This window comes from Ixodes scapularis, unplaced genomic scaffold, assembly GCF_016920785.2.
Source record: "Ixodes scapularis isolate PalLabHiFi unplaced genomic scaffold, ASM1692078v2 PGA_scaffold4__175_contigs__length_147842914, whole genome shotgun sequence".
Lineage (NCBI taxonomy): Eukaryota > Metazoa > Arthropoda > Arachnida > Ixodida > Ixodidae > Ixodes > Ixodes scapularis.
This window is the reverse complement of record NW_024609879.1, coordinates 142,222,391-142,236,204: the sequence shown is the minus strand read 5'-3', so window position 1 is coordinate 142,236,204 and position 13,814 is coordinate 142,222,391. Positions and strand designations below refer to the sequence as shown.

The window sequence follows — 13,814 nt, the reverse complement described above, 5'->3', positions numbered from 1 at the left end:
CATCTATAGCTAAATAATGGTGACTAGAGACAAAACACTCTTCCATATTTCTTGCCCCAAAATATGGGGAAACGTCGTACTCCGTCGCCGCGTAGTTGTGCGCCAAACTTATTTTCCTCGTCAATTATTTGCACATCTTTTCACCAGATGGCGCCGTCGTTTCGATCATCAAGACTGTTGCCAGACTACTGGGTAAGAAAAAACGTGATGAAACTATTGAACAAAAAAAAAAAATTAATACGCGGTGTGTTGTCTGGAGGCAACGCTCTTCAACAAAGGTTAACTCAACAAGGGTTAACAACAATTTAACAAATAAAACACCGAATTATAACTCACCTCTCTCAGCTTCTCCTCGAGGGAGGCCTGCCACTCTGCATCAACCTCTAGCTCTGTGATCTGCAGAAGGGGGAGGGGCATGAGCGACCCGGCCACGCCCACTGTAGGGCTCCGCCCACTTTATGACACACCCACCAGACACTCCTTTTCAGCCAGCAGCTTCTGAGTGGCCTCGAGCTGCTCCGTCCGTTCCGACAGCGTGGCCCTCAGCTCGCGCACGACCTTGTCACGCTCGCGCTGGCACGACTGGGCAGAACAACAGAATGTCTCGCAACAACAGAACATCTCACAATTACTGGGTTGGGAGATCCACATGAAAATGAAAGCTCCATATGCGCACTGACATATAATAGAAGTAGGATCCTGTGCTTTCGGAGTTTATTTTCCTCCCTAAATTCGGAAGGCGTCTTCCGGAGTTGTTTTTTTTTCGCTGGAAATTCGGGGTTTGTCGGAGTCTATATTTGTAAGATTCCCAATTCTCTGAAATTCAATATGTTTTACTGCGTTCCTAATTTTTTAAAATTCAAAAACAAAATAAGTGAAATCCGGGTACCATGACCCGGATTTTATTTTGTTGGAAATGTTGGTTGTCCCTAATGTTTTTCGTGCATTCATGAGCCGCTTAATTCGAACGGTGTTTCCGTGTAATTCATACTTTTTGTTCTCGCGGCCCGTTGAGTGCGCTTCTTTCCGTATACAGTAGAAAAGCAACACCTGAGAAGCTTGCTTTAGCGGGTGTGGCTTCTCTGCAGTGCATCGGTGTTCGGTGAGAAGTGCACTCAACGGGGCACATGCAGGACACGCAGGAGTGATGAAACCGGGCACCACGCAGAAATTGCCATAGCAACTTGCGAGGACGCTGTGACGTGGCGTCATGGCGTCCTCGCATCCATGTCACAGCATCCACGCAAGTTGCTATGAAAACTGCTGCGCGGTGTCCGTTTTCATCGCTCATGTGCAGTCAACAGTCCACGATAAACAACATTTTTTAGGGATAAACTTATGCCACACATTTCACAAATGTCTGGTATACCTGATTATCATCAGTAGTAGGCCTATGTAGAAGAAATCCTCAAATATCTGCTTTGCATGTGTAGCCAACCATCTGCTTTGCATGTGTAGCCAATCACATGGCAAATTATAATTTTATCTTGCATCATAATTTGATGAATTTCTGATAATTCAAAAATTTATGACTTCCTAAAGCTTGAATTACCGAGAGTCTACTGCATTAATAATTTCCTGAAACTTTCAATGGGGCAATGGTGCCCGTTCTCAAAACTTTTCACCATTCAGTTCCACGTATTTGTGGGCTTTGTCGGCCTCCTATTTTCCCACCAAAACGTTCACAAAAATGGCGTATAACTTTTGAATAAGATAATGACTTGTCCCGAAACTTGGCATCTGATTCAGAACGCTGGCACTGTATTTGAGTGGACTGGAAGTTATGAGTCAAACGATGCATAGCTTTTTTCTTTTGTTTTTTGTGATTACAGAAACAATTTTTTTTTTTTTTGGAGGGGGGGGGACACTTTGTAGAACATTTAGAGCAGTGGTGGCCAAGCTGCCGCATGCAGCTCTTCGCGTGTTAAAGTGCGACTCGCGGCTCCCTCCCCTATGCCCCCCGCCTCCCACCCGGTCACACGAGCACTTCGAAACAAAGAGAAATGAAACAGGTTTTAAATCGAAAGACAGGTTATGACTCGAATAGATTGAAACTAGTTTGAATTTCGTTTACTGCTCTGAACAAAAGTTTGCCCCCGCCCCGCGCGGCTCTTTGAAGTTTTGTGGTTTTGTTTTGCGGCTCTTAGGGCCGGGTAAACCTAGCCACCCTTGACTTAGAGTAAACGTCACCAGACCCTAAGACCCCGATGATCCGCAGTCGTCAGTTTACAGATGTTCTCAAGCAAAAAGACTCCGAACTTTGATTCGGAGAAAGTCCAACTGCGATGCAGCCGGCACTTTCCACGGAAGAAGATGGCACGGGACAGCAGGCCCATCCAACGAGGCTGCTCGCAGAGAAACGCCCGAAACGGCACGGTACGACAGACCCCGTCTTCTCCGCGCTTCTGAAGCTCACCTCCAGTTCCTCTCCCTCTTCCTGGAGGGTCTTCACTCGCCGCTCCCGTTCCTGCAACTCGCTGCGAGCCGTCTCCGCCTGCGGACAGAAGTCTCCCGGTCATTTCTGTCGGCGCCCTGGCTCTCCGATTGGGCGTCGATCGACGAAGGGGCAGGCGCAAAGTTGAAGCGTTCCGAGAGGAGGCACTTCCCTTTTGGCAACCACTGCTAGCTACAGCTATTTCTAAGAGTGAATGCACCTTCAACAGTTCCCTGATCACTCAGTTCTACTAGTGCTTGTGTGTGCTTTCTTGTTTGTTTTTTTTGGGGGGGGGGGGGGGGGGGTGTTTTTGAGTGTAACGGTACGTAGGCCACAGCTGTTTCCAGACACAAATATAGGTCTCCGTTTCACCTTATGATGTACTGCGACAGATGTTAGTAGTCGTGCCAGTCAACCCGATGTGCTCCACGCGTACCACGTGACTTCATGCTAGTGCATCACCCCCCCCTCAAACTGGAAGTCATATCTGACAAATTTTGAGCTCTGGATTGGTTCCAGTGACTTACAGAGATTGCTGCAGAACGTTGCAAGATAAAACAATGCACAGAAGCCACCAATCGTGATTAGGAAACTGTTACTCTTCACAAGTGCCGTTTCAGGATAAAAGGCTGTACAACTATCTATAAGTCACAACTCAAAAATGAAGTTGAGTGTAGATAAATATACAACTGGCTTTCAAAGGACGCTTTTTAATGCCACAAGACAGGTGTACCTTGTTCACGGCATGCCACTCAGAAAGGTTTCAGTTTGATCTATAAGCAAATAACTGTCAAACAGTAGGCTAAAAAAAAAAATTTCTACTGTGGCAAAACAAAACCTTGTCTTGGAACAATCCGAGATTGCCATCACGATTGGTCAACCCTGTCATGTTCACCACTTGCGGTGGTGCGCGACAAATCATGTGTGAAACCTCTGCCTCTCCGTACCACCAAAAACAATTGTGAGGCAATTGAAACAAAACAATTCAAGAACGAGTCACCCACCTGTGAGCGTGCTTGCTCCAGCTGCTCCGTGAGCACCTGCTTCTCGGTGACAAGGGTGAAGAGCCTCTGCTCCAGGCTGGAGATTTTGCCTGCACCACTTTCACCATGAGCACCACCACCCTGCCACCCCATCACCCGGTCACCACTTACCTGTCAGAGACGACTCCTTCCTGCGGTGCTGTGGGGAGGCAAGAAAAAAGCCGATCACAAACCGCTCATTCTCGGCTATAAATCGTTATAGATTTCGATGACACGAGTTGGCGTCGTTCATCTCGCCGAAATCAGATGGGCGTCTTCCGGTATGAGACAACAGTATGCTTTCTTTTGAGTTCGCAAAGATAAGCAATATTGAAGCAGCTACCGTCGAGGTCTCACAGAAGCGTTAAGATGTTCTGGGATTCGTGGCAGAACATGCTTTTCAAGTGGGCATTCACTGCCACTTCTGCCTTACTTTATTTTTAATGTGATATTGATTGAGCCCACGTGTAATCCTATGTGGTCCTATGAATGTGTGCTCTTTCACATTATACTGAAGGTGAACAAAATGAGCGTCTCAATAGTGCGTCCAAAAAAGTTGACATTTCGGCCGGTCTGCTCGTGTGACCAATTTTTCGCGTGTGTGAGTATACAGAAATTAGGTCTTCGTAAAAATTAGGTTGTATTCGGTATTGATAACTACAAACATGGGTGGACTAAGAGATTCATTCCAGCTGAGTAAGACTATGATGTCCAAAGATGCATCAATGTCATCAATACATACATACATACATTTATACATTAATACATCAATACGTCAATGTTGAATTAAGGTGGCAGTCCCATAAAAGTGATCCTCTTTTTCTTTACTTCGCAACACTCATCTGCAAAAACAACCACTAGCAAAGAAACAGACCCCCAAAGGATGTGCAAGCATCCTTATACTTTTAAAGGCGAGTTTCGGCAACTTAACGACGTAAAGAACAACTCGCGTAAAGCCTGGCCCACTCACCACATAGCATGCGTGCATGTAAAGCGTCAACACGCTGAATCCCAGCAGGCCGCACAGCAGGATCAAGGTCAGGGATCCAGGCTGGGAGGATGACGTTGGAAGCAATCCTTCCACCGCTGCCTGAAGAGGCTCGGGAATCTGCGCGGAAGTTGGTGGTAAGCATAGAAATAGCAACCATACACCTTCCCAATCGAAGACGAGTGAACAAACAGAATGGCTGTGGCTGGTGATGAAAAGAAACAAGACTAGCAATGACTCAGAAAGCTGGCACATAGAGAGAATCAAGACTGTCTTGTAAGACATGCTGATGACCCTTAAAATGGAGGAATTGGGATCCAAAGTAAACAAGTGTGGAACACTCACCAGTGCAAGCATCCAAAAGACATACTCCCTGGCCATGGCCCAGTAGAGGTCCAAGGCTGGCTTTTGGTCCTCTTGGGACTCCACAGGCACTTTCTCGGCACTGGAAGCATCCCTCAAAGCTCCAGGAGCAGATGTCTCCGGAGCAGATGCTTTCAAAGCGGCTGCTTCTGGAACAGACGACTCTGTAGCAGTCGACCCTGGAGCCGGCAGGTCCAGGGCAGACGAGTCAACGGCAGACAGCTCTGGAGCAGACGATTCTGCAGCAGACGACCCTGAAGCAGATGACCCTGAAGCGGATGACCCCGGAGCAGATGACCCCAGAGCAGACAGATCTGGAGCAGATGGCTCTGGAGTAGGCACTTCTGCAAATATACTTCCGATTGTGGTTGAAGGCAAAGTCACTGATGCCGTCTGCTCCTCCTTGTTGCTTAAGGAAGCTTGCTTCTCTAAGCTTTCAGTTGAAGGCACTCGTCCTGTAGTTTGAGTCAAGCCAGGACTGGAAGACCCCAGGTTGAGAGGTGGCATAGCCGCTGGCTGTGAGCCAGGTTCTTGCAGGAGCACTCTCTTTTGAGGTGTCATCGTGTGGGCCTCATTGACAGAACTTGGAGTTGACATAGCAGCTCCTGATAATGAGCTCTGAGTAGTGACCTTATCTACAGCACTTGGCACAACACTCTCTGTGACTGAACTGACCAAACCAGCATCACCCTCAGAAATGGGGCCCTTCAGGCCACTCGGCGGAATGTTACTGCTTTTCCCAAGCACAGCAGAAACGGCCTCTTGATTGGCTCCTTCTGTACCCACAGTAACGGAAGATTGAAGCTGCACCTCATCCACTGCAGCAGCCGATTCCAAGGAAGCGTTTAAGACCTTGGTGGACTGTCCCCAGGTCCCAGTGGAAGACGATGCACTGGAAGCAGAAGGGCTCTGCGTCTCTCCCAAGGCATCCGAGTGCAATGTGGATTCCTGGATGGCGGCTTGTGTGCTCTCGGTAACTTCCGGTACAGGAGTATCTCTCTGGGAGATCTCTCTGAGAGTACCTCCCTGGGAGATAAAGGAAGGGGACCCAAACAATTCGGTCAGTCCCAGGGATGTGTCCTTCATCAGCTCTGACCGGCTGGAAGATGTCACGCTGGACTCCGGTGGAGATTCGTCCGAACTATGCAGCGGGGTCGAATGAGCCGTTGATAAGACAGCGGTTGACGATGAAACTGCCAAATCATCCAGGGGCTCTTGAGCTTCCTTTTCTGGAAGAGTCACATCTGCAACAGAAGCCTTGGGAGTCGTGGAATCTAAAGCAAGCGATTCAAAACTGGCAGATGCAACTGACACGGTACGTGATATGGACTGGACAGGGGCGCCCAGAGATTCGGTTGTCTGGTCCTCAGGAGCAAGGAGGGCTGCCTCCTGCGGCAGGTCAGAAGCCCCAGCCCGCAGTTGATTGTTTGGGGCGATGGTGAGGTCAGATTCCACGTCACCGAGTGCTAAACTGGAGACATTGTTTCCCTTTCCTGTGTCTTCAACCCCTGAGGAACTTGCCTTGAGCCCTTCGCCTTCTGCCGAGTCTTCAGCATCATCAGTCTCCACATCTTCATCATCTTCTCGAGGTTCTCCTGGAATCGGCTTGGTGCTGGTACCTTCTCCATCCTCATCCTCCACCTCCACTGCCACCTCCTCCTCTTCCGATGCAGTCTGATCTTGTGACTTTGGATCAGTCTCCAACTGGGGCTGCTCTTGTGGCTCTGACTGCACTGTGTTTGCCTGTTTATCCAGTGATTGTGATCGTTCCTGTGGCTCTGGCTCCGTCTTCACCTCCGACTTTTTCTGCAACTGTTGCTCTGACTCTGTCTTTTGATTTAGTGTTGAGTCAACGACTAGATTCTCGCTGACGTCTCCTGCTGTGAAGTTTGCGAACTGGGTGTCGTTGCTGAGCTGCTCAGAGCCCATAGCAGGAGTCATCACTTTGCCCATGGGAAGTTCCGAGGACTGAGGAGGCACGGCAAGACCTGGCAATGCTGTAGAGGTACTTTGCCAGGTGGACGTTGTCGTGGAAACGGGCTGTTCTGTTGTGGATGCGGAGACAGTGCCGTGATTAGAGTCAAACAATGAGCTTGTGGTGGGGGAGAGCGGAGTAGCGTCCTTATCGTCACATATTTCACCAAACATGGTTGTCCTATAGAAGAGGCAGCTTTTCTCGGCAGGTACCACCAGTGGTGTAGCAACAGGTTGGTCAGCCGCAGCAGTGGTGCCTGTAAAAACACAGAGAGGCAAGGAAAAACTGATCGTTGGTATACTGAGCCAATATTAAAAGGATATGGCGATGTCGATAATACGATGGGATCGGCTACACAAATAATTTTTGGAAGCAGCAAGCTCTGAGGTGTGAAATAAATACAGAAGTGCAGTAGACTGTCTCATTCATACGCAGAGCAATGAGTTATACGTATTGCAGTCACAAGCATCTCCATGCATTTTTAACCACATTCCTAACTATGCAGATTTGAACACACCCCCCTGCATTAGAGGACAAAACCAGAAAAAACAAGCTACGACCACCACATAGCATGGCTGTCAAGGGTACGAGGTAACATCACTGCTCCTCTGCTGGACCTGTTTCAGATTTTTATACGGCAGTACTGAAAATGTGCTACTGCAAAGTTCACAAAAAAGAAACAGGTCAAGCAAAAGGAAGGTTGCTACATAGCCCTATGCAGCCAGATGCCCCACACTTTCATGGGCCAATCAAAACAGTGTGACTAACGCAAGTTAGGCAAGCAATGACTATTTAAGAAATGAAAGAAATGTGATGCCAAAAGGCAAACCCACCATAGATGTCCGACTCGACCAATGATGAGACCACATTGCCGACCTTCTCGACCTGCACCTGCATCCGAGAAAGAGACCTTGTTGAAACAGGGTCGTGTGTGGCGGTCGGTTGCCCTTACCTTCACAAGATCTTTCTTGTACTTGGTCTGCTTCTGTATCTTGATGACATGCTTGGGAACAAAGCCACGCTTTGCAAGGTACTGCAGAGAAAAGACCGCCATTGAATGAATAGAAGGACGGAGGACTGCTCCAACATTTTAAACAATGATTAACATGGTCTTTATTATGCTTATTATCCACGAAGGGAAGGGTCGATATAGGCTCGGAGGGTGTTAAATGGAATGAAGTTAAATGAAATTATGGAGCCTTTTTGTGCTGTGGAGTGCCCCTGAGATGGATTTATTCATCCTGCATCGCGAGTGGTCGACAGAGGGAACCTACCGAGGGCTTTGTCCCTGTGAGGACGGAGGCCCTGGCAGTCCCAAATCATTCAAATCAAACCAAATTAACACCAAATCAAAATATGTGCTCCACCATCTTTGAAACTGGCACGCTGAAAAAACTCTTCTAATAGATTAACGAGACTCGTTGTTTTACTAGTTGGTGCGCGGCGCCGAGGAAACTTGTATGAGCAAAACGAAAACAGCTTTTTCTGCGGCTACGAATAAACTACCCAGATAACAGATAGTCAACCCAGGGACATCTCAAAAAGATCCCCACGTGACGTCACCCTCGTAACGTCACCAAGTGCACGCCAAAATTTTCCGGTCCCATAGAGTCCTATGCCGAATGTTCAGCAACACGAGCTCCTAAATGCTATAACATTAAAAATATAGGCATATCTTTTTTTTTTTAAGGGGATTGTTTTCTTGAGGGGTGCATACGTACCACCCTCCAAATGAGGATCCTGAAAATGGTGTATTTCCAAGAGGAAAAGATACTGAGTAAAATCAAAATCAAATCTCCCATGTGTAGGCAAGTGGTGTACACCGGTACACGTTGCCCACACCCCACCGCCTTCACCCCCCCAAATAATCAAACACGGTGCATGTCACCGCACATGACAAGATGAAAGACGAGAGAGGAACACCAGATCGGGCTAATGAGCCAAGTTCGATATGCGGTTTTCGTACAGAAAGGGTTTAATTTCATGTTTTCCGGTATTTTATATATATTTGGGAATGATAGAGGAAAAAACGTCAGGAGGCTCAAATACTGTTTCAGGGGCTTTTTAAATTGATCTACTCAGAATATAAATTTCAGGAGTCATGACATCTAAAAATGTATCCACTCAATATTACCAAAAAAGAGAAAAAAACACCATTCTTTCTTCTCATGGACACCACAAGAGACATTTTGGAATATTTAAGTAAAAAATTGTTCACATCCTTTTATACTCTTGAAATATTTGTTCAAATTATTGTTTAATACTTGGAACCGTTCAGTCATACATTATCAAATGTTCTCCTGTATGTTGCTTTCCTTGGGTTAATTATTTTAGTGTTCATCCCTTTTCAAGGTATTATTTAAATGATTTTGTGACAAGCTTGATATGTTCACTCCACCATATTGTTTTGAGACAATAAGGCACCATGTACTTATTTTTTTTTAATATTCCAACTTTAATTTTTTTTTTTTTTTCTCCTGATAACATGAATGACTTTAGACAGAAACTATATTGTTTGGATTGGGACGATGTCCTTCATGAAATGAACACAAATAAAGCATATAATTTGTTCGTAAACAAATTTAAAAAAAAAAAAAAACAAAGAAAAACTATGTGTAAGTTGCTTTCCATACAAAAAAATTGCCACTCATAGAAAAAGCCAGAAACCATGGGTTACAAAAGAATGATAAAAATTTGTACGAAAAATATGTTATATCCAAAATTTTTGAAAACAAAATCAATCAAACTAACAGTTTTCAAACATTATTGAAACCAATTAAACAAAAAAAAACTCCGAAATGTTAAGGAAATCTAATTTGATTTTTTTTCTTTCATGTCATAACAGAGTCGACGTTGTGCGGAAAAAACTAAACACTGTCTTAGGTCGTTTGTGCGCCACGAAACAAGTTTTAAAGATCAACCACAATGGTCAAGAGCTGTCAAGACAAGCATTGTCAAATGCATTTAATGAGTATTTTGTAAGTCTAGTTAATGTCCTGAGTCAGATGCTTGCAAGTCTACCAATGCTCTAAATCATCAATTCATGTTTCTTATGCCTGTTACTGCTTCAGATGCAGTATCTGTCTTTAATGTACTAAAAAATAGTAAAAGCTGTGACTCAAATAGTTTGCAGATCAAACCAGTTAAATATGTAATTGATCTTATTTCTCTTCCCTTAGCACACATATTCAATCTCTGTATCAAAAATGACAAGTTCCCCCATCAAATGCAACTAGCGAAGGTAACAGTTTTCTATAGAAAAGGAAATAAAAACTAACTCGGCAATTATCGACCTGTTTCAATTTTTTGTGTTTTTCCTAAAAGTTTAGAAAAAGTTCTACTACTCTGAATGACAACATTTGCTGATAATCCTGACTTAACGAGCTTATCACAGTTTGGTTTTCGCAAAAAACGATCCACAGAACTGGCTCTCCTTGCACCAGAAAAGAACATATACTTCGTTAAGACGCCGTTAACCCCTTAACTGGGGACTTTTTGACCAAAAATATTTGTAAAATGGTGATTTTTTTTTTTAAGCGTTTCTAGCTTTCGAAGGTATAACAATCTCCAAACCTAAAACCAAATTATTTATATCGAGTTGAATGTGCACCCCGGCGCATCCTACAATCCGGAATGTATCCTTCATCGTGCCGGCGTCTTGCCAGGTTGCAGCAGAACCCAAAGTTGATGGTGTTGCCATAAACAATTGTTCCACTGTGTCATCTTCAATTTCTGTGTCAGATGCTGAGGAGCGTTTACTTGGACTCGAGAAATCAACACTGTAGTCGGAGCCCTTGTGAGTATTTTGCAGCAGCTCAGTGATTTCTTCCTCGGTCAAGAAACGCTGGTGTTTGCTGGACGCCATTTTCTGACAAACGATCAAAGGTGTCATACAGGAGTCTTCAACCTTTTTTAGCGCTGCCATGTATGCATTGTTTTCAAAACTAAAAATGTTTCCAATGTACATGGATAGATGGCGCATCGTCCCACACACTAAAATGAGCGAGCGTTTACAGACACACTTCCCAACAGCAAAGAAAGTGCAGCGTGTCTCTAGACACGCCCCCCAAGCTGCGGCCAAAATTGATGCGCATTTAAAGACGCACTCCCCAGTTAAGGGGTTAAGACAAAGGCAGCTATATTCTGACCGAAGAGTAAACATATCAATATTACCGAGGATATTTTTATAAATTCTTCTCAAATTGAAATTGTTCCCACGTTTAACACTTTGGGTGTTCATTTTCAAGAAAGCACATCATGGGACAACCCATATCATATTGAAATCATCATATCAAATTATATCACATTGAAATTATCTAGCATCATTGGTATTCTATACCATCAAACACATTTTACCACTTACAACAAAGTTAATTCATGTTTCTTATGCCTGTTAATGCATTATTTTTTTCATTTAAATTATGGTCAACTTATATGGGGCACTACTACCTATACCAAACTCCAAAAAATCCTCCTGTTACAAAAATGGATATTAAGAAGCGCCTCTATATGTTCACTAAAACATCCAATTGATGATCTTTTTAGTCAGATTGGTATGATAAAAATTTTTGATTTATATAAATATTGTTTATGAACAAGATATAAAATAGGAACCCCAACATCATTTTAAAAACTTCAAGTTAACACATAACATATATTGATATCCAGCACGAATTAAAGAACCTTGGGAAGTACCCTTTTTATTTTTGGAATATACTCTGCCGACTATCCTTAACCAGCTTAGTAGGCAGGAGATTGAACTTAGCAATATATCGGTGAGAATCTTGCGGGAAATGTTTATTTCGATCCAAATTGTTCGCGATAAGTGCTAAAATCTGCTGAGTTGGTGTTTTTTTTTCGGGTTTATTTCAGTGTGGCTCTAACTTTTTGTATATGCTTTCACTATTGTGTAAATTGCATCAATATGCTATTTATGACGTCTTGTAAAGCGTTAGTTCTCTTTTGTGATTTGTTTTTAACACATGTAGTGCACATGTCATGTTTTACTTTCGTATAATTTATTTTGGTGCCTGCATCGTGGCTGCTGGTTTAGGTGGCTTGGGGCTCGTCAAGCTGTTTTTCATAGCTTTTTTTTAGTTGTCACCTTTTCAAAATTGATTTTGTTGGGAAAAATATAATTAAGAATTTTACTGCTTAGAAATACTGAAGACCCTAACGTTCCTATTGTATCACGGTTGTGTTTATTCTCGCCAAGTCATTTTTAGCTGAAGTTGTGTTCTAGTGTTGCAATGTTAAGCAACATTGTCACATTTGCAATTTTTTTGGAAGGCCTGTGAATTGTCTATTGTACTTTATGAAGCGATCAGTTATAATTAATGGGGATCTTATTTGAATGACTTTGCTTGTGTAGCATAGCTTCGATCCCTTGAAACTACAAAACGCTTGGCACAACTGCTAGTGTGGCCGTAGAACCTTTAACGGCAAAAGCCGGATCTAAAACGTGCATGTTTTTGCTGAGTCTAGCAGCATTAAAGCAGGTACCCGCACCGGATACGACGTCCGAGAACGTCCTATTGAAATCCCAAAAAGCTACCGTGAGATATCCCTGGGAGCTCCTCAAGACACACTTGGGTGTTTAAAAGAGGACGTAGTTGGGGGAGAACAGGAACATGTTTGCGATGCCCAAGGTACATCCCATACATCCTGAAAGGATGTCCTAAGGATGTCACAGGGATGACTCTGTGTTATCTGGGTATACTCCGTTTCACCATAACTTAAAAAGAGCAAACGCTGCGGCCCCTTCCAGCCAATCAGAGCGACGGAGATGAGGCATGTGACAGCCCTTACCAAAGACACAGGCGAGAAGGTGTAACATAGGATGGAGAAGAAGGCAAGGAGGAACTCCCGTCCAACCCGGACCGTCTTATGTTTGTCCCAGACGTCGCTTTTTTCCCCCCACGAAGATTAGCTCGTCACTCAAAATTCGTACAAAAGTGGCTTTCCTCTCTTTCTCTTCCTTGTGGCTTTGACAGCACTGCGCGTAACTAGAGTGATAGAGTACAGTCACATGTCTCCCTACGATGCACTGATTGGCTCGCTGCAGGACAGTAGCCTTTGCCGTTTGCCAAGTTACGGCAAGACGGAGTGTATGGAACGTAGCACTCATCCGTGTCCCGTTCTTCGTATTCGTCACTGTTTGCGCGCACAAATTTCCTCAGCACTCCTAATGGAGTAGCCATCGCATTGTCGACAGCCTCAACCTGCGCACTTACCTCGACTTCCCAGAGTTCATCGAGTTCGGCGTAGACGTGCACCTCTGCGTTTGTGGGCAGTGCGATGCGCGACTCATCGCCGGGAGTGTAGTTCTGCACCGACAATCCAACGCCGAGCTTACCTGCAATACAATCCGATCGAGTTGACAGTTTACAACGACGTCATGCTGAGTCGATCGGCATACCCAGCTCGTCCACGCTCAGCGCGGCATATCCGACGCGCGAGGTTAACAACACAGAGACATTCAATTCGTGACACTTGACGTGTTCTTAATGAAACGAGCGCCTGATAGACTACCGGTCATGTATCAATACGAGCGGGTCGAGCACTGCAGAGGTGCAGTGCACTTCCGGCAAGGGGGGTCCAATGTTTGGTAGCCTAACCGCTGTCGGTACACCCGAACTCCGATTTTCCGTCCTGACACGATGAGCGAGACTCTCGGGTGACGATACGTAAAGGTTTATGACCCATAAGAGGTGAAGGTGGCGGATGTCCTTTGGCAGTAGGCACGGTCGTATACTCCCCGGGTTGTCATGTGCAGTATGGTTGCTAGTTAGAACACGGACAAAAAAAAGCGTCGGCTTACTTTTGCAGTCGGGGTCGACGCACCATTTGTGACTGGGAGACGCGAATGCGACGCTAATATTATCTAGGATGAGTGTTGAGACTAGAAATACTGAGCAACGTATACTACGACCCAGCGCCATGCTCGCATTGCGTACACGTCAGTGGCAAGAGCAGTAGCAGCTGGAGCGCCGGAGTTGCTCGGAGGCTTCCTTCGAACAAAAAAGAAATTAA

At 45.0% G+C, this 13,814-nt stretch overlaps 1 protein-coding gene across 1 annotated transcript in view; it reads right to left on the bottom strand.

Moving 5' to 3' along the window:
* LOC8027414 (transport and Golgi organization protein 1) overlaps positions 1-13,757 on the bottom strand; it is a 33,192-nt gene extending 19,435 nt beyond the window's left edge. The window contains 11 exon segments of the mRNA XM_029978366.4: positions 337-396; positions 472-582; positions 2,417-2,494; positions 3,439-3,527; positions 3,589-3,616; positions 4,427-4,564; positions 4,790-7,038; positions 7,616-7,673; positions 7,735-7,815; positions 13,016-13,137; positions 13,603-13,757. Of these exon segments, the coding sequence (XP_029834226.2) occupies positions 337-396; positions 472-582; positions 2,417-2,494; positions 3,439-3,527; positions 3,589-3,616; positions 4,427-4,564; positions 4,790-7,038; positions 7,616-7,673; positions 7,735-7,815; positions 13,016-13,137; positions 13,603-13,723 (3,135 nt within the window). The 5' untranslated portion in view covers positions 13,724-13,757.
* Between the last annotated feature and the right edge of the window lie 57 nt (positions 13,758-13,814).